The following is a 16,992-nucleotide window of genomic DNA, read 5'->3' as shown; positions in this document are numbered from 1 at the left end:
GCGCGGGATGACGCGGCTGTGTCTCTAATAAAGTCATTTCGATACGGTGTACCAAACGTGGACGGGTCTGGACACATATTCGCCCTGGAGTCGCGGAATCAATAAAATACCGCCGCTCCGACATTGCAGCACACTTCACTCAACGTTGAGCCAATATCGGATCTCACTCCCAGCCTCGACTTTCCACTTGCGGTCCTCTTCATGCAACGGTAACAACCAGAACTCTTCTCCATTCCACGTGAAACAGGGCCTTTCTTCCGCAACACATTTTTTGCACGCAAACTTGCCCTCGCAGCCCGCCCGCCACTGCATCTTTCCCCCTTTTCCCTTTAACTTGGTCGTCACGCAAGGAGGATTGACCATCCTATACCCCGGCTTCTCAAACTCGAATCTCCAGTCTTCGCCTTTGGCTTCCTCCCACTCATCGACCTGCTTCTTGATTCGAGCCCAGAGTTCTGCACATTCACCACTGAGATCATCACGGGAGTGGAAGGTGTCGATGTCGCCACTGTGGTAGTGCTCGGTCACAGCTTCTGCAGATGCGTTAGTGAACCTGCCATTGGCAATCATGCTATTATCATGTCTCGTAGACGTCTCGTCATGGGCTCTGCCTGTGATACATATATCTACTTACGAAATTCGAAGCGTTGTTGCAGGTCTTTAATGACGTCGGGGTGATGAACGATTGACTTCTGCTGTAGAGAAGTGGCGGCGGGTGCAGTGGAAAGGGAAAATTCTTCGTCGTTGTCGAGTTCGTCTTCAGTGGCTTCTGCGCTGGAGCTCGAGTCGGATTGTTCAGCTACCTCAGATCGAGCTTTCTTAGCAGGAGACATTCGAGCACCATGTTTTGATAGTGAAGGTCGAGATCGCTTCTGTGCTTGTAATGGCCTCGCATTCGAGTCTGCAACCACGAGAGAATGGGTTGATTCACGATGCGGTCCCGGGGCGAGTGATTGACGTATCTGTTTAGGGGCTGGTCCACTAGCTACAGGGGCGCAGGGGATATCCACCTGCTCTTGTTTGAGACTACGCAATTGTTAGCCGAACAGTTGTGAGCGGAACTTGGAGTTGGATGGCATCCGAGACCACTCACCTGGGCATTGTTTCTTCGTCATCTTGATGCTCGATGTGGCGCGACTTCTCGGAGTCTGCGATTGGGAATCTGCGATGTTGACCACCTTCTTTCTTCTCTTGCTCGAATTGCTTCTGAAGTGAAGCAAATGCACTTCGAAGCCTCTTCACTTCAGCATTCGCCGCATCGAGTTCTGCTCGTGGCGCAACGCCGGTGGAAGCGGTCCACTGCGCACTCTTGTGTGGTTGTTGTGAGCCGCCACCACCGCCGCGATTCTTCAGCTGCTGATTGCAATGACGAAGCTCTGTTTGCAACTCATTCACTTGATTCCGCAAATCTGCTTCAATCTGCTGGAACCTGCTCGTCGAACTTTTCAGTTTTCCTTCGGCAGCAGCAGCGGCTTGTTGAGCGTGGTCAAGCAGCCTTTGAGTGTCGGCATTGCGACGCTGGAGGTTTGCAATACTGGCATGGCCCTGGGAATCACTCTGACTCCCAGAACCAGCACCAGGCGAGACAAGCGCAGTCGAAAGTCGGGTGTTGAGGGTCGAGAGTTGATCGTCTTTCTGAGCAAGCAAGCACTGGAGTTCGAGATTCCTGGAATTGGTATCATTGAGCTGCTGGAGCAGCCTGGTGTGGAATTGCTGCTGATACGACATCCTCCTGTTCTTCTCGCCAGAGTGAAGTGCTGTGTTTGTCGAGAAAGGTCGAAGGAGAATGCGAAGTCGGGGCGTGGCATTGATACGCTGCAAACAAAGCATCGAAAAGAGAGCAAAGAGCAATCGAGTGATCGCTCGAAGGTGAGCTTCAAGTCGTGGCAGTTGTGGTACAAGATTCAGATAGAAGCTTCGCACTTCGACCAGATCTAGCACAGCTCATTCGAACTCAAACGAGACGAGGTCGGTTCCTATTCTACAAGCGTAGCTTCGATATCTTCTCGTGCATTTGTACATGTCCAGTTCTGGTGGACTCTAGCGGGTATCTTGTCTACCTATAATTCATGTAAATCGCCCTCTCCCGTCTTCTTTCATCACCAATAATCATTATACTTGCCCAATACATCCCCTGCTCTCAGCTCACCATGACAAGCGTTGAGGGCATCGAAATGGCCTGCAAGCTCTAATCCTCTCAGACGTTCTTTCTCCATATCATCCCACGTCCACGCATCATCGTCGGTAGCCTGACTTGGAACCCCTTGAAGCTTGCTCTCGAGCTCGTCTCCCACAAGCACCGCACTCTCCCCCAAGTTTGCCGCTGGTGTCGCAGGATTGAACGGCGTCGCTGTGGGATCGAGTTGTGATTCTCCAGCCTCCGCTCTCGGCGGAAAGCCGACTCCTGCTGGCCTCGCAGGCAGTAGTCTCGATCTCTCCAGCACAATCTCGGGATTGATGGTCAATCTCCCTTTCTTGAACACATATCTGGCCACACTGGTAGCAAAGATGTACTTGGTCAAATCCTCTTCTCCCGCCTTGGTCTTCTGCTGCCCTCCCTTTCGATTCTTCCAAGGCTGCAACACATAGCTGTCTGGCTTGATTTTCCCCTTTTGAACGATATGCGACACCATATACAGCCATTTCCGGTCCCAACTCAGAACTCGCGTGTATATCTCGAATGCCTGAAGAGGTTCAACTTGTCTCTGAAAGAAACAGGAAACAGCGCCCAAAGCCACCACGTATTTCCCTTTGGCTTCAACATTGCTCTTGGGAAGTCCTTCCTGGTCTCCTGCATTGAGTCTAGCCAAGCCGGTTCTGATGATGGCGCCCACAGTGTGGGCTCTCGCAACGTCCAAGTCGGCGAAATAGGTGCTGTTGCTCTTGTGGATGTTGTAGTCGCAGTCCCATAGCGTGTTCCTCGACTGTGTAATGAGCGGCGCAAAGATGTGTTTCGGAGGTATCGCGTGCTTTTTGTTGAAATATATTTGGTAGATGATCCCTCGAAGGACGCGGATGTGCCAGAAGCCAGGCACGTTTTTGAGGTTGGCCAACGCGAAGGCGGCGGCGCAGAGTTTGAGCATGGTGGACCCAGCCTTGGAGCCGAAACGCTCAGTAAAGAAGTGCTGCACAGTCGGGTGCGAGAGGAATGCGAAGGCCCCTCCGACGACAGCGAGAGCGCCTGCCACTGCCGGTAATCGCGTCGCTGCGGACATGGTCGAGGAGGATCAAGGTGATCGAAGAGAGGAGGAGGTGGTGGTGGCGGTGGTGGTGGAGGACGATGAGGAAGAAGAGGATAAGGGAGGAGACAAGAGAGAAGGAGAAGAAAGGCGATATCAGAAAGAAGCTAGTTCTATACGATGATCGTCATCTGCCATGAAGAGTCACTGTCAAGTCCCCTCAAAGGACGGCATTTAATAAGAATATGTTATTATACGGACACGCCCAACAAGATTGTACAACTCCCCCAGCGTGTCTTGCATGTGAAATGTTTAGGACTAGTGAATGAGTGAGCCAGCCGAACGATACAGCGAATCGGAGCTCGCATTTTGTAGAATTCCATAAGCCTCGGCACGGGACAGCACAGGGAACCCGAGTCATCAGCAGAAGACGAAAACGAGAACGAACGCTAGCTCGCTCGCATTGTTTTCGAGTGAATTGTTGGTGCTTTCACAGATCATTGTGGAGTGATGGGATGGGCTACCTCCTACACATTGGAGGCAATGCTCGCGCTCGTAATGTATCCAAGTCGCGTCAAAGTCGTGATCATGTCCTGCCTCTATCACTCTGCCTCCCAAGTAGCGTCAATCACAATCAATCTCGATGAGAATCAATCTCAGTAAGACTTGATCTCGACGATGAGATCTCTGGGGCTGGCTTCAACTTTGCGCTAACACCAGCGTTATCCCGGCGATGCGACCTGATCTCTCTCGTGCAAGATGGTGAATCTGAAGTCGGTGGTCTTTGTTTTGGCAGCGTCTTTGTCGATGTGTGCAGGATAGTTCAAATTCAAAGATGAGCTTGCGGCGGTACGAGTCGACATACCAATTATTGCTGTAGTCGACGTTGCCGTTATGCGTGCAACGAGACATCTGAAGTGACGACTCTGGATGTGCTTCACTGCGCTGTGGGCCAGGGGCCTCAGGGCAACCCATCACAGTGAATGGGCAAGCAGGGCCCGATCAGCATTCTTTGCCTACGATGTGGCAGCATTTGCAGCCCCAAGGATTCCTCACTTATCGTGTATATGTGGATCATTGCAGTAAAAGGCCCTCTCAATTCCAACCGATGAATAGGTATGCTATAGTTACAGTGTATCAGGAGCAGACTCGGCCTCCAACCCACTTACAGAGCCAAGTTATAGGTGTAGTCGTCCTCTATGTTCTGGCTGACCCATAGTACCGCAGAGCTAGATCTCAGTGTCAGCATTCACTCAAGAACTGATGAGTGCGGGATCTTGGACTCACCTCAACATGACTAGCGCGTTCGCAACCAGGTTTGAGACACCAAACCACAGCTGCATTCCCTTGGCGTCATGCGTAACATACTTGATAACCATGATCGTGACACCTCCAGCGAGCCCACCAGCCATCGCAGCAAATCCCATAAACAGCACGACTCGTGCCTTCCATGCGACACCATCACCAGAATATGCGAACGTGTCGCCCGATAAGCGAGTCTTGTCAATGCTGTTGATTACGACCATGCCAAGGAAGGAGAAGATTCCAGGGATCCAGTCCACGAAGTTGAGGTGAAGGCTAGAGCCGTTTTGATTGCCATTGCTGTAGACGGATGCGTCAATGAGAACGAAAAGGGCAATAGCGAACTACAGAAGTGTTAGCTCAAATGCAGATATCCATCTTCGACGAGCCATCTTACCAATGCACCAGAAGTGTACACTCCTGCAGTGCGCGTATTGGCACTATTGAGCCACTCCGGGCGAGGAAATCGGTAGCGGAAGAGGCGGTCGTCCATCGTGGTGTCAAGAGTGTGTGGTTCAGAGGGATCGTACAGCTCTCTGCCGGGCTTTTGCAGACTTCCCTTTCGCACGATACAAGCGTGCCTTCAGCGATGATGAGATACGATTCTCTTGCAGTCGTACTAGCTCTTTGTGCTTCTTAATCCAGCTCTTGAACCTGAGTTGATCGCGCTCGCCCACGTTCGTTCTGTGCGCCCGCCGAAAGTCCCGTCGTGACTTCGCTATCGTCACTGTTGGTGCCGTCTGCTCGATCGTGCCTGTGAATTACAGCTAGGATGCCAGCTTTCTCTCCCTTTTTCTGGCCTGGCGCGTGATTCGAGCTGCTCTGCACTGCTTCCTGAAGTCCTCCGAATGCTCTCGACGGCTATGTCGCAAGGTATTGATCCTGGTCAGGATTCTACCTTTGTAGCCTATGTCTCGAGGGTCTAACAGTAGCTTGCAATGCCTCCCAATGATCTCGTACACAGGTTCGGAGCCTTCCTAGCGGTTCCGTTGGTTGTGGAGTGCGCGAATAAGATGAGGCGCCAGTGCTTGCGCCAGCTTGGGTGGTGATGAGGATTGCTATAGTAGCAACGCGCGAGAGGTGTCGATGAAGCAGTGCGACAATTACACGGAGCCGTGCAGAAGCAGCGTTGCAGTCGGTTTGAAGCTCGTGAAGACTATAGCAGCATGTCGTCTGAGAGAGGTGTGAAGCCAGTCCAGTCAGCACCCGGCTGAAGCTGCCTTCGTAGTTCAATGTCACCGTCAGCAGAGTGTGACCAGGGCAGGAATAGCCGATACACGAGCAGACCGTGTCTTCACCTCAACGCTTGGCGGCTTTCACATGTCGACCACCTAGACTGTGTGTAGACATACGCCCGTGGACCGAGGGGGCAATGTAATCACTTGGAAGAAAATTGTATATAAAGCCTGCTAATCGTGCCCGTCCATTGTACACATAAAACGACATGGCTTTCTCCTGGTACCCAGGCGCTTGCTCGACAACATACACTCACCATGAGGAAACGATCAAGCTACCCACCAAGACTGGGCCTACACGACATCTCTCGGAAATCTGTAAGGACGTGATTCCAGCATGCAACCTCAATCCGTTCCTGTTCAATGGCCACCTCCAGACCGCGTGGACAGCAATGAAATACGATGGTCCAGCAATCCATTATAAGCGTCGAGTTTTCAAGCAAGAGGACGAGGACTTCAAAGGTCACTTTACAGTAGATTTTGTGACCTCTCCCCCTGAAACAGCTGGGGAAGCCAAGGACGGCGGACCAGAAGACGTTGGCTTGCGAGAAGACCCCATGGGCGTGGGCCATAATGAGCTCCCACCCAGAACGACTTATTTCAGCGATAAAGAGTTCGAGAACCTGGCAACCGAAGACACGAAGCCGCTGCTTATCACTCTTCACGGCTTGAGTGGCGGATCGTACGAAACGTATCTCAGACACGTTCTTGAGCCCTTGGTCAGGGCTGCGCCTGAGAATGACAAGGCTGCTACTACAGGAATATCTGGAGGAGAATGGGAAGCTCTAGTGGTCAACAGCCGTGGTTGTGCTGGATCCAAAATCACAACGAGTATACTGTACAATGCGAGAGCAACGTGGGTGCGTATCGTTACAGTACATAACAGCTTGGTCATGTCATTAATACCGATGCAGGACATTCGCCAAACCGTTCAGTGGGCCAGAAAAACATGGCCAAACCGACCGCTTTATGGAATAGGGTTTTCTTTGGGCGCGAATATACTCACCAATGTGCGATGTAACCCCAAAACCACTAGTGATCAAAGAATTCTGCTGATGAAGTGTTTCGTTGCTACAGTATCTTGGCGAAGAAGGCGACAAATGCATTCTGAATGCTGCGGTCGTGGTTTCCAATCCCTGGAAACTTGAGTTGAGTAAGTCAGATCGCATTAGAAAGCACCTCCTATCATCGACGCCTCACTAAGCGCACGCTCTTCTGGAACGACGTCGCTCAAAAAGTCCGCATCAAAAGACACATTCTAATCCTGCGGCCTTCTACTTTTAGGTAACATGTTCTTGCAAAGCACTTACATTGGCCGGAATGTCTATTCGAAAACAATGGTAAGCTCTCGTGGACACAGCCCATCATGAGACATACAGAACGAGATATGCCAATGTGGCCATGTGCAGGGCACTAACCCATCTCAGGGACGAAACATGCTTCGACTTTTCGATGCCCACAAGGAGCAAATTACGAAGAACACTTCTATTAAGATTGAGGAAATCCACAAGCTCCGATTCCTTCACGAGTTCGATCGGGCTGTGCAATGCGCCACCTGGGGCTATCCAACAGAAGGCGCGTACTATCGCGATGCGAGCAGCTCGGATAGCGTAATGTCGGTTCGAATTCCGGTGCTGTGCATCCACGCGATCGATGATCCCATCGCCTGCGACCAGGCGGTGCCGTACGCCGAGATCACGCAGAATCCGTATGTGGTCATGGCGGCTACGAGCTCGGGTGGACATCTGGCATGGTTCGAATTGGGAGGTGGAAGATGGCATGCGAAGCCTGCTGTCGGGTTCTTGAATGCCATGCGAGATATTGACTTCGACAAGATCGAAGTCCCTGTTTTCGGCAGGCAAGGTCCGCATGGAGGCCACGCTACGCCCTTCGTTTATGATTCGATGCGGAGGAAATCATATCGACCGAACAAGGAGTAGGGGTCACCCAGAAAAGCGACAGATCTAGTGCCAGCGTGGCGCGCCGCCAGATAGACGACGATAGATGATAGACCTGTACAGCCCAATGCATGCATGCATCGAGCGCAAGCTCAACCGAAGCTGACACGCTTTCTCAGCTTCACCTTCTTCGAACCATCGTCAACCTTCTTGTTGCTTCGATCGCCATCCTCGCCATCGCCATCTCTGTCACTCCGACGTCTCTTGCTCTTCTTGCCCTCGGTCTTGATGTTGGCTTTCCGATCTTCCATCTCAGATTTCTTGCCCGCAACTCTCTTCTCAGCTTCCGCCAACTTCGCCGCCCGGACCTCCTCCAGCTGTCTGGTCTTCATCATCTTACTCTCGAGATTGCCTTCCTTCTCCGCCATGACCATGGCCATGATCACGTTCATGCTTTCCTTGTCATCCACGAAGACCTTGCCCTTCTTCTGATTTGGAGGTTTAGAGACACCTGCGGGGATGATTCCATTGAGCTGCGGCACTTTCAATTCCGACTCTGTGTACCGCTTGTGAGGGGGAAGCTTCGATTTTGCCGTGCCTTGCTTTACTGCTTTGTTCGTCTTCACCGGAGGCGCTTTCTTGCCGGGCTTTTTTGATTTGGTCGGCGGGCCGCTGGCGGAAGACGACTTCGATGGAGTACGCTTGGGTCCACTGCTGGGCCTCGTAACGCGATTCTGTTTGGGGGCCATGGTCACAGGTTTGCGTTGCAGGATAGGTCGAAGCCGAATTGAAGACTTCCACCACAGGGACCACAACTTGAAATTGCAGAATAGAGTTTGCGCCTACAGCGGAGGCAGCTGCGCAGCGAATCAAGATCCTTGTCGACGCGAAGGGGGCGCGGCGCGAGGTCCAACTCCACCCCGATGGATATGGCGTAGGCGACACTTTGGCAGTATGGAAGGACGTGGTATAGCGAAAGTGGTCACGGGCCGATAGAGTCGAGGCACCCGGCACTGCCAGCGATGCCCTACCAGGACGGCTTCGTGCCGCAGTATCATTATGGGCATCATATGGGAACTCCGAACAACAACGGGCAAGCACGACCGATGCAGCAGCAGCAGCAGCAGCAACAGCAACAGCAGCCATACCATCAACGCCCGGTACAGACACCTCAGTACTTCGAACAACGCCCGGGCTCATACTATCAGCCGCCCGACGCTGCGACATATCCTCCTCCACAGCCATATCTGTCTCCGCCACAACCGCCAGCACAGGTGTTGCAGTACTCTCCAGACCCTCTACATCGTTACCAACCACCGCCTCAGCCAAGACAGGTGGTTCAGACGCCACAGGCTCTTCGTCCGCAGTCCTCTCAACATCGCTCCGCAAGCGCTTCTCAATGGCCCGAGAATCCATGGTCGCCACCAATACATGAGTCTTCCACATCGAATGCGAGATCAGCGGCTGCCAACGCCCAAGTCCTAGCTCAGCCACAGCGACAATGCCAACAGCCCCCACACGCTCAGAGTCTGCAGTCACATGTATCGCCAGGCTATGCACCCTCTCCGAGTGAATATCGAAGACCTTCACCTGTTCAGCCGAGAATGCCCTTGCAAGATCAGAGGCAAATTCGAGCTCCACAGCAGACTGCACCGCACAGACGCGACTCGGACCAGAGACCGGCCCAGTCGAGCTTTTCGCAGCCTGTCCAGTACAGAAGCATGCCTCAGCAAGCCGCACCGGTTATGAACGCCATGTGGAATCAGGCAGCCACGGCGATGAATCCCGCCATGGCGCAGAGGCAAGATCCGGCTGTAATGACAACTCGCGTACAAGCTCCAACGGTTACGACAGCTCACGTACAGGCTCCAAAGCGGAGAAGGTCAAACGATGGCACATTTGTACCCGTCTGCAGATCACCAGATCCCGGAGTAGCGACACCACGAGTGCAGCAATTCAAACAAGAACCAGGATCAGGACAGCAGGACCACTTCACGCAGGTCAGACACCTTGCTCCTGAGTCCTCACCATTGACAGAGCTTGCATCGTCAAACATGCCGACGACGCCCACTCCGGGGATTAGCATCGATTACCAGTCAGCACTCCTCGCACTCTCAGATGACTACATCAACGCTGCTTACAGCCTGTCTGGCTCCTTGTCAGGTGCAGAAGTGTCCGAGGAACTCTTGGACTCGTACCAAAGTTTGTTGGCCACCGGCATGGGCTGCCTGGACTCTGTGTTGAAGAACTATCGCATTGCTGATGCCAGGAAGGAGGCACGTATCCGCTTGAGGTATGCCAGTCTGCTTTATGAAGAGACAGAGAACCTTACAGAAGCGGAAGAATGCCTGAGCAAAGGCATCACATTGTGCGAGCGGGCACATTTGATAGACCTGAAGTATGCCATGCACCATCTAACAGCCAGAGTCTGGTTCAAGAGCCGCAAATTCAAGACAGCGATGAAGACCGCGGAGAGGCTTGCTGCGGAATCAGAGAAGCTACATCTTTTACACTGGGTCTACGCATTCTACTTCCTGCGCGTATCGTTTGGACTTGAGATCTCCGATAATCACTATGAGACGGTGTCACTCGTACGATATCTCACTGCGGTGTCTGCGGTGGCGACCAGGTATTCCCATGTTTCTGTACAAATACTGGCGTTCACGCTCGAGGCACTTGTACACCTGCGAGCTCGCACACCAGACAGCGTAGATCTTGCGAATAGAGCAATCGCTTCCGCTCGGATGCATCAACTCACGCCGGAAATGGCTGCCATGCCCCAAGTGCGGATTCTTCTGGACTGCACGGATGTCGCATGCTCACTCGTGCGCTTCGATCGGAAGCTGTTAGAAACCAAGCTAGAAGCTATGCACTCGCAAATGGACCAGAACTCGGCTGATGCTTCGTGGGCGAATAGTCATGGCTGTGCGCTGCGTATCGACCTCGGTCACAGCAAAGCGTGGGAGGCGGAAAGTGACAGCGGTGGCATCTTCCAAAGGGCTTCCAATGGTAACATCAGTCTGGCCTTTTCATGGCTCACCAAGTCACAGGCGTACATTGTGGGCTACCTAGTCACTGGCATCGCGTCGCTTGACGGCAGCCGAGCGAATGAGGCGTTGAAATATCTAGATCAGGCTCTCATCTCGAGCAAGCTTGACTTAAAGGACATGCCATTGTCACAGAGCTTCGCTTCGGCACGTCGGCAGATTCAAATTTCGTTGCGAGCCACGGCAAGACTGTATGTTGCCTTTGCATTTTGCGGGACCTCTAAGTGGGACCAGGCCAAAAAGGCAATGGTTGCATACCAGGACCTTGACCTACCTCTGCTCGAAGGGGCGCCCAGTGCGGCGACTGTAACACTAGCGACATATCTCAACGCTCTCATCAAGCATGCTCTCGGAGAGCTTGATCCTGCGCTTGAGCTGTATCGCTCATCCCCACTCCAAGTCAAACTTCCTGGCGGTGCCAAAGGCGACACAACGCCAGTCGACCTGATCAAGGTCCTTGCGGCGCTCAACAGTGTTGAAATCCTGCACCTCCGAGGCAAGCACAAAGAAGCCGAGCTCCTCCTCGACTGGACCGAGCCTTACTGCCGCGTCATCATCAATAGCGCAGGCAGTGAGCACGGCAACAAAGCCATGGACTCTCTGCTCCACATACTCAAGGCTGCCGAGTCACGGCGACGCGGTGGGTTGATCATTGACACCAAATCACTTCTCCAGAAGAGTGTTTCTGCCGCTCAGAGCATCAATAACAACCAGTTGTTGATGGTGATTATGGGAATGATGACCGAATTATACTTCAAGAATATCGTCGGACAGCAGGCGATGAGTTCTGGAAAGTCAAGCAGGTCCACTGCGATGAAGAGCAACAACAAACTCTGGCTGGCGATAGCCGATAAGATGTGTGCCGACACGCTGGAACTCCACGGGAACAAGGCGCAGTCAGAGCAGATCAGGCAAGAAGCACAACACCACATGGCAAGTCTGCCGGAGAAAGTGCGGGACGCGTTTCAGGATGTGAAGATAAAGTGATGTAGGCGCAAGGTACCTAACGTGGTGTACTGCTTACCTTATTTATTGTACAAGACGTCTAGCGCAAGATGTCCACGACTCCACGCCGACTTGTCTGCAAAATACCTTAATACGATTGATACCATCCATTTGCTAGCGAATTCGTAACATTCATGTATATAATCAGAGTTTCACAAGCAAAAAGAAAATGCCGTGCGGCTTTCTTTTTTTTTCATCCTGCCCACTCCATCATAATTTCCAAATGTCTCGCCTGAAAGTCTTCTCCAGCTGCTACTGTAGGTAACTCAGTAGAACGGTAGAAGTGCACAGAGTTAGGCTTCATACGGTCAATTTCGACTGGCCCCGCCAATATCTCAAGCAACATATGCAAACTAGGTTGATGAGGATCCACATGAAATGTTCAAGTATGTACACGTAGGTAATAAAAATCAATTCTCATCTATCTTGGGTATCATCTCACGACTACCTGTACCTCAGGTATGTAGTTACTCGGCGTGATTCCTCATTCGCCTCCAGCGTCTTCTGAGCCATGCATAGTCGGCCTTCTATGTCCGAAAAGCGAGAATCAGACTGAGAAAGCCCACGATAGCCCACACGAGTCTCCCATTCGCCTCGATGCCTGCCGGCCCGTCGTTCAGGTAGTATACCGCACCCAGATAGCTGCAGGTCAAATCTCCACTACGCTTGCCATAGCCCCGCTCGAGGCCTCGACCAGGATAGGGGCATGCGAAGCCCATGCTGGCCGGACAGCTTTGCATGAGACTGTAGCACAAGTCTTCACAGGGGAGAACTTCTTTGTACGGCCCGGGGCTGATGACGGCATCAATTTGTCCATTGCGCGAGGAGTTGGTCGCGAAGCTGGATATGTAGGTCTGATTAAACGCCAGAGAGCCTTGCACTGTAGGCGCATCATCCATGCTAACGTAATTCTGATTCAAAAATGTATCGTCGAGCATGGTTCCGTTGTTGAACGCCTGCCCGACATTACGTATCTGCAAGTAGGAGGCTGTGTTAGAAAAGTCTTCACACCGTGGTATTGAGACTGCGCACAGCCATTCCTTGTAGGCTTTGGCACAGTCATCGCAACCTCTAGCGAGGGAGTATTTGGCGTCTGAGGTCGTATTGCATGGAATTTGCGCCAACGTGAGATTGAAATTCGAGTACCATGTTTGCGTGTAATTCTCGTAAAAGCGCTGAAGACTTTCGAAAGTCGAGCTTGCGTTTGCAGGAGCAGCGTAGGCCACTTCGTCACAGAATGTCAGGTTGAATAGTAACTGGCAATTGCCATCCCTCTTTGTCCTGAATGGGACTCCTTTCCAGACTTTACCGCCGCCACCGACGACTCCATTGCCTGCTGCCGTGGAGTTGCCATTTATGGCGAGGAAAGCCTTATAGTCACTGGCGCCGGTCAGGTCTGTGACGTGGAACTGCGCCTTCGGCTTGTGGCCTAGACCTCGCGTAATCATCCCCATAGCCACGTGGGACTCGCTGCCAGCCATGTCGTTCTGCTCGGCTTGGATTTGGTTATCGGTTTTGACGAGTGTCTGCAAACCACAATACGAGCTTTCAATGCCAGCCATACTAGTGAGACTGCTGTTGGCAACAAAGAGTGTGAAGGGGGTTGCCAGATTCATCCACTTCCGATAAATGTCACTGTCTGAATCGGCTTGTGTCAGATTGTCGGTGACCAGAAGAGCAGAATCGATGTCTGTGTCGACCTGATAGAGATATGGGTCGTCCAGATCGGCGGCATGGAAATAGTCGTCGATTGAGACTGCCAGCTGGTAGTTCCACTCTCCAGTGAATCCGGTCGGTATTTCCGGGGCATGGACTGCCATATACCAGTCCCCACGGACGTCCTCAACCGAAGCGTTGACGAAGCCGCCACTGAACCGATGCACCGTTTGTGTAGTGTTTTCGCGACCGGGCCCGGGTGTCTCGTTGCCAGAGGTGGACGAGACGAAGAGGGTGAGCTGTCCAGGCGAGCTTGAAGGAACACCAGTGCCGTTCCACTGGGGCTGAGAGCATACATTGGCAGATATATAGAGGGTCGTAGCAGCATCGCCGTCTTGTCGTTTGCGGAGATCTGAGTGCTGTGCCTTCAGCACGCGCTTGCCTGATAATTCACTTGGCAGCCCAACACCTCTGTCGGTATGATTGAGAGCCAGGAATCGACTCGGATACTGGAAGATGGTTGTGCTGCCCGCGGCTATGTTGAACGGCGTAGCAATGTCATTGCCGCTGATCTGCTGCTGCTGCTCTTCTGTCTGTCTCTTTGCAATCGCGCCCCCATCCTCGTCGCTGCTCCCCTGTATCCTGAAGAAATTGTGGTCGTTCTGGTCGATCTGGTCGATCAGGTCGTGACCGGCCCTCAACTCGCCCCTCCCATCATACGCCAATTCAGCAGCATAGGCCAAGTGCGGATTGGCCAGCGACCAGTAGACCAACGCGACGAGGGCGAGGGCGCCGACGGAGGCGATCAGGCGGGTCTGGAGGGGCTTGAGCTTCGGACATTGACATCGCATCCTGGGAGGGAATGGTTAGCGACGTTAGGCAGAGCGTGTGCGCGCCATAGTCAGTCGTCGGCCGCCAATGCTGCGTGTCTGCCGCAGTGGTGGCAGTGGCGTACTGTTGATGATCACGACGGCGCCAGGTCAAGTCTCGTCGTAATTTATTCTCGAAGATACCGGTACCTGAGAAAGGGTCGATGCGACGCGACTACCCCGTGCCCCCCCCCCCCGGTCTGGACGTCTTGCGCGATAGGCCTACGGGAGTATCCGTGCTCGCGTCCCTTGGCTTCCCACTTGGGACTAGTTCCCACGCCAATATTCCCGTCCCGATTGCTTCCAATTCCACCATCTACCTTACCTTCAAGTACTCTACACACATACCTCTACCTTACACAGCAACAGCAACAGCAACATCACAGCAACACCATGGCACAACGCAGCAACATCTCATATCGTACACACATAGACCCGCACTCGCTCTCCGGCCATGGCAACAGAGTCCAGCTCCATCAGTTGTTGTACTGGGGCTGTGATCTGGAAGAGGTGCTGACTACGACACATGACTTGACTGTCTACCATCTATCAAAAGACGACACGGCCATGGCACCGTAATGGTATATTTCGAGAACAATGGCCAGACACGTCGGAGATCCCGTGTGGAGTGTGGTGTTGGTGCCACAATCACACGCACTCACTGACGAAACGTGCCCTCTTTCCAAGCCGATCGTTATTTCTAGCTGGCCTTGCTCGCGGCCTGACGCCGAATCTTACCACACCTCTCGAAGCACGGCTGCCACAACATGCTCTAAGCAAGAGCTCGCATTGCCATGCGTATGTTCCCGCGCCGAGCCATAGAGCTCTGTTGGCCACCAAGCCTCATCTACTGGGATAGAGCTACACCCACTTCTGGACTTCATTCGCCGGGCTTGCATTTCAGCTGCGCGCAAATATTGTCCAGAAGTTCCATCCGGGTCCTTTCCGATCGTTCGCGGTCCTGGCCTCACGGACGATTCAATGCTGACTCTTTCCCGTGGCTTGCGCCCGATTTAAATAATGTTGGTCGTCTGCGCCCTCATACTATTGTGTATGTGCACTGCTCGCGCACTTGGTGTACCGCGAGGCTGCCTGTGTACCTTGTCGCTTCTTATTTCTCACACATCGTCGTATGCGCCCTTTCTATCTCCGCTTGCTTTCCCACCTCACAAGCATTTCATAGCACCCCCGGTGCGCTTATCAACATGGATTTCAAGCTACTTCTGGTTTTGGTGCTACTGATCTGTCTAGCCAAAGGTCAAACTGCTTACGATGATTTCGACGACGAGATCGACGTCAACAATGCCACAGCGAGTACAACGACAGAGACAGATGGCGAAATCAATGTTCATATCATCAATGTCGAATCAGACGCTTTCTATCCGAACTCGATCAACGCGAATCCAGATGATAGGGTGACTTTTGTCTTTCACTCCGGAAACCACTCCGTTATTCAATCGCTATATGGCTGGCCTTGTATTCCTCAGGCGGCCATCGTGGGCCAGAAAGGCTTCCACTCGGGTACAGGCTCTCGAAAATGCGACTGCGACGTTGCTAACTCAACGGATAGGCTTCTTCCCTATTACTAATGAAGGCACGGTAGGTCTGGAGACTCCTACTACCCTACTATCGTCTTGCTACTCGAGAGCACAGCTATTATAGCCGAGCATTGTTTGGGGGGTGCTGACCGACGAGCAAGCCTCACCCCACTTGGAATCTCACGATCGACAACAATACCGATCCAATCTTCTTCTACTGTGGTGCCCCGGGGAGTTGCATCAACAAGGGCATGCTCGGCGCCATCAATGCCAATGCAGATACCAACCTGACGAAGCAGATTGAGCTGGCCAAAGAGTCCAGATATATGCTCGAATACGACGAGACAATGTCGCCTGCAGAGTCGGCCTCTATCTCAGCGCTTGCGGCATCCGTACTGGCATCACCAAAGAAGGCCAGCTCCGGGTTGACTGCTGGGTCCATAGCGGGAATTGCAATTGGTGTTGGTGCTGCTTTAATGCTCATTGGCATACTCCTCTTCTGCCTGCGCCGCAATAAAAGCCTCGAGCAGCGACTGAAAGCTCACTCTACCACTTCCACAACACAACCCGCTCCGCGAATGCAACAAAATCATGACGCATACTTTCCCCACGATGATGCGCGGAGAACGAGCCGGAAATCGAGCCCACTTCCTACTTATGCACAATTTGTCTCTTCTTCTGATCAGCCAAAGTCCCCAGAAAGCGAGATACGGACGAGGAGCCAGAATCATTACATGTCGTACACGCCGTACAGACCGCATTATGGTCACGAAAGTAGTGCAAGGTGCGAGACATGCCATGGTACCAAGCAAGGTGTTCCGTTACTGATCAGCCTCGACAGATTTCTGGAGGCGTCAGAGCTTGGTGGCGACGTTCCAGGGCAAAGGCATGAGCTGAACGCAGAGACGATATCACGAGAAGCTGATGGCCTGGGGATAGGAACAGCCCGGTAGTAGGTCTCTTGTATGGACGTGACACTTGGCCCACGCTACGCCTGCCGCGGAAACGATGTCATGTGCTTGCTGATACACGCCGGCAACAGCAGGCTCTGCCTCACTGTTGCTGCCACATCGCATGAGTCGCACCTGCCAACGAGAGCTATGCATATGACCAGTGGCACGAGCCATACTTTCCATTCATGTGCAATACCTAGGTCAGCCTCACCTGGCCAGTGGCAAATCCTCAACACAATCAGACCATTCAACCCGCTTGACCAACCTCAACGTCCCAACCGAATCGAATCCACCTGAGCGGACCCCTTCA

At 52.8% G+C, this 16,992-nt stretch overlaps 8 protein-coding genes across 8 annotated transcripts; 2 read left to right on the top strand and 6 right to left on the bottom strand.

Annotated features, from left to right (window-relative positions):
- Positions 1–11: 11 nt before the first annotated feature.
- On the bottom strand, positions 12–1,728 carry SEPMUDRAFT_60263 (uncharacterized protein; the record flags this gene model as incomplete). The annotated part of the gene is made up of 3 exons (XM_016909518.1): positions 12–533; positions 635–1,026; positions 1,094–1,728. The coding sequence occupies 3 exons, from the start codon at positions 1,726–1,728 to the stop codon at positions 136–138; spliced, it is 1,425 nt and encodes a 474-aa protein (XP_016763559.1). The 3' UTR covers positions 12–135.
- A 33-nt stretch (positions 1,729–1,761) lies between these two features.
- On the bottom strand, positions 1,762–3,352 carry SEPMUDRAFT_147322 (uncharacterized protein). Its single transcript, XM_016904228.1, has one exon. The coding sequence runs from the start codon at positions 3,213–3,215 to the stop codon at positions 2,100–2,102; it is 1,116 nt and encodes a 371-aa protein (XP_016763558.1). The 5' UTR covers positions 3,216–3,352; the 3' UTR covers positions 1,762–2,099.
- A 909-nt stretch (positions 3,353–4,261) lies between these two features.
- On the bottom strand, positions 4,262–5,613 carry SEPMUDRAFT_147321 (UPF0220 domain protein). The gene is made up of 3 exons (XM_016904227.1): positions 4,879–5,613; positions 4,467–4,825; positions 4,262–4,408 (listed from the first exon to the last, which is right to left on the bottom strand). Exons 1-3 carry the CDS (start codon positions 4,972–4,974, stop codon positions 4,345–4,347), a joined length of 519 nt encoding a protein of 172 aa, XP_016763557.1. The 5' UTR covers positions 4,975–5,613; the 3' UTR covers positions 4,262–4,344.
- Positions 5,614–5,878: 265 nt separating this feature from the next.
- On the top strand, positions 5,879–8,359 carry SEPMUDRAFT_147320 (AB-hydrolase YheT). Its single transcript, XM_016904226.1, has 5 exons — positions 5,879–6,576; positions 6,631–6,726; positions 6,794–6,869; positions 7,001–7,056; positions 7,144–8,359. Exons 1-5 carry the CDS (start codon positions 5,926–5,928, stop codon positions 7,654–7,656), a joined length of 1,392 nt encoding a protein of 463 aa, XP_016763556.1. The 5' UTR covers positions 5,879–5,925; the 3' UTR covers positions 7,657–8,359.
- Positions 7,767–8,363, bottom strand: SEPMUDRAFT_37974 (uncharacterized protein; the record flags this gene model as incomplete). The annotated part of the gene is made up of 1 exon (XM_016908691.1): positions 7,767–8,363. One exon carries the CDS (start codon positions 8,361–8,363, stop codon positions 7,767–7,769), a length of 597 nt encoding a protein of 198 aa, XP_016763555.1.
- Positions 8,364–9,446: 1,083 nt separating this feature from the next.
- On the top strand, positions 9,447–11,768 carry SEPMUDRAFT_80128 (uncharacterized protein). The gene is made up of 2 exons (XM_016910237.1): positions 9,447–9,560; positions 9,615–11,768. Exon 2 carries the CDS (start codon positions 9,669–9,671, stop codon positions 11,646–11,648), a length of 1,980 nt encoding a protein of 659 aa, XP_016763554.1. The 5' UTR covers positions 9,447–9,560; positions 9,615–9,668; the 3' UTR covers positions 11,649–11,768.
- A 296-nt stretch (positions 11,769–12,064) lies between these two features.
- On the bottom strand, positions 12,065–14,299 carry SEPMUDRAFT_147318 (uncharacterized protein). The gene has a single exon (XM_016904225.1). It carries the CDS (start codon positions 14,171–14,173, stop codon positions 12,194–12,196), a length of 1,980 nt encoding a protein of 659 aa, XP_016763553.1. The 5' UTR covers positions 14,174–14,299; the 3' UTR covers positions 12,065–12,193.
- A 1,418-nt stretch (positions 14,300–15,717) lies between these two features.
- Positions 15,718–16,174, bottom strand: SEPMUDRAFT_147317 (uncharacterized protein; the record flags this gene model as incomplete). Its single annotated transcript, XM_016904224.1, has 1 exon — positions 15,718–16,174. The coding sequence occupies one exon, from the start codon at positions 16,169–16,171 to the stop codon at positions 15,944–15,946; it is 228 nt and encodes a 75-aa protein (XP_016763552.1). The 3' UTR covers positions 15,718–15,943.
- Positions 16,175–16,992: the final 818 nt, after the last annotated feature.

The sequence above is a fragment of the Sphaerulina musiva genome, assembly GCF_000320565.1.
Source record: "Sphaerulina musiva SO2202 unplaced genomic scaffold SEPMUscaffold_2, whole genome shotgun sequence".
In the NCBI taxonomy this organism is placed as follows: Eukaryota; Fungi; Ascomycota; class Dothideomycetes; order Mycosphaerellales; family Mycosphaerellaceae; genus Sphaerulina; species Sphaerulina musiva.
Note: the sequence above shows the minus strand (reverse complement) of the source record. Positions and strands in the feature narration are given on the sequence as shown.

Coding starts and splice junctions, on each gene's coding strand:
- SEPMUDRAFT_147321 (XM_016904227.1), bottom strand. CDS start 4,974: ATGGACGACCGCCTCTTCCGCTACCGATTTCCTCGCCCGGAGTGGCTC. Junction 4,826..4,878: donor TGTACACTTCTGGTGCATTG/GTAAGATGGCTC, acceptor ACACTTCTGTAG/TTCGCTATTGCCCTTTTCGT. Junction 4,409..4,466: donor AACGCGCTAGTCATGTTGAG/GTGAGTCCAAGA, acceptor ACTGAGATCTAG/CTCTGCGGTACTATGGGTCA.
- SEPMUDRAFT_147318 (XM_016904225.1), bottom strand. CDS start 14,173: ATGCGATGTCAATGTCCGAAGCTCAAGCCCCTCCAGACCCGCCTGATC.
- SEPMUDRAFT_147320 (XM_016904226.1), top strand. CDS start 5,926: ATGGCTTTCTCCTGGTACCCAGGCGCTTGCTCGACAACATACACTCAC. Junction 6,870..7,000: donor TCCCTGGAAACTTGAGTTGA/GTAAGTCAGATC, acceptor TTCTACTTTTAG/GTAACATGTTCTTGCAAAGC. Junction 7,057..7,143: donor ATGTCTATTCGAAAACAATG/GTAAGCTCTCGT, acceptor AACCCATCTCAG/GGACGAAACATGCTTCGACT.
- SEPMUDRAFT_80128 (XM_016910237.1), top strand. CDS start 9,669: ATGCCGACGACGCCCACTCCGGGGATTAGCATCGATTACCAGTCAGCA.
- SEPMUDRAFT_147322 (XM_016904228.1), bottom strand. CDS start 3,215: ATGTCCGCAGCGACGCGATTACCGGCAGTGGCAGGCGCTCTCGCTGTC.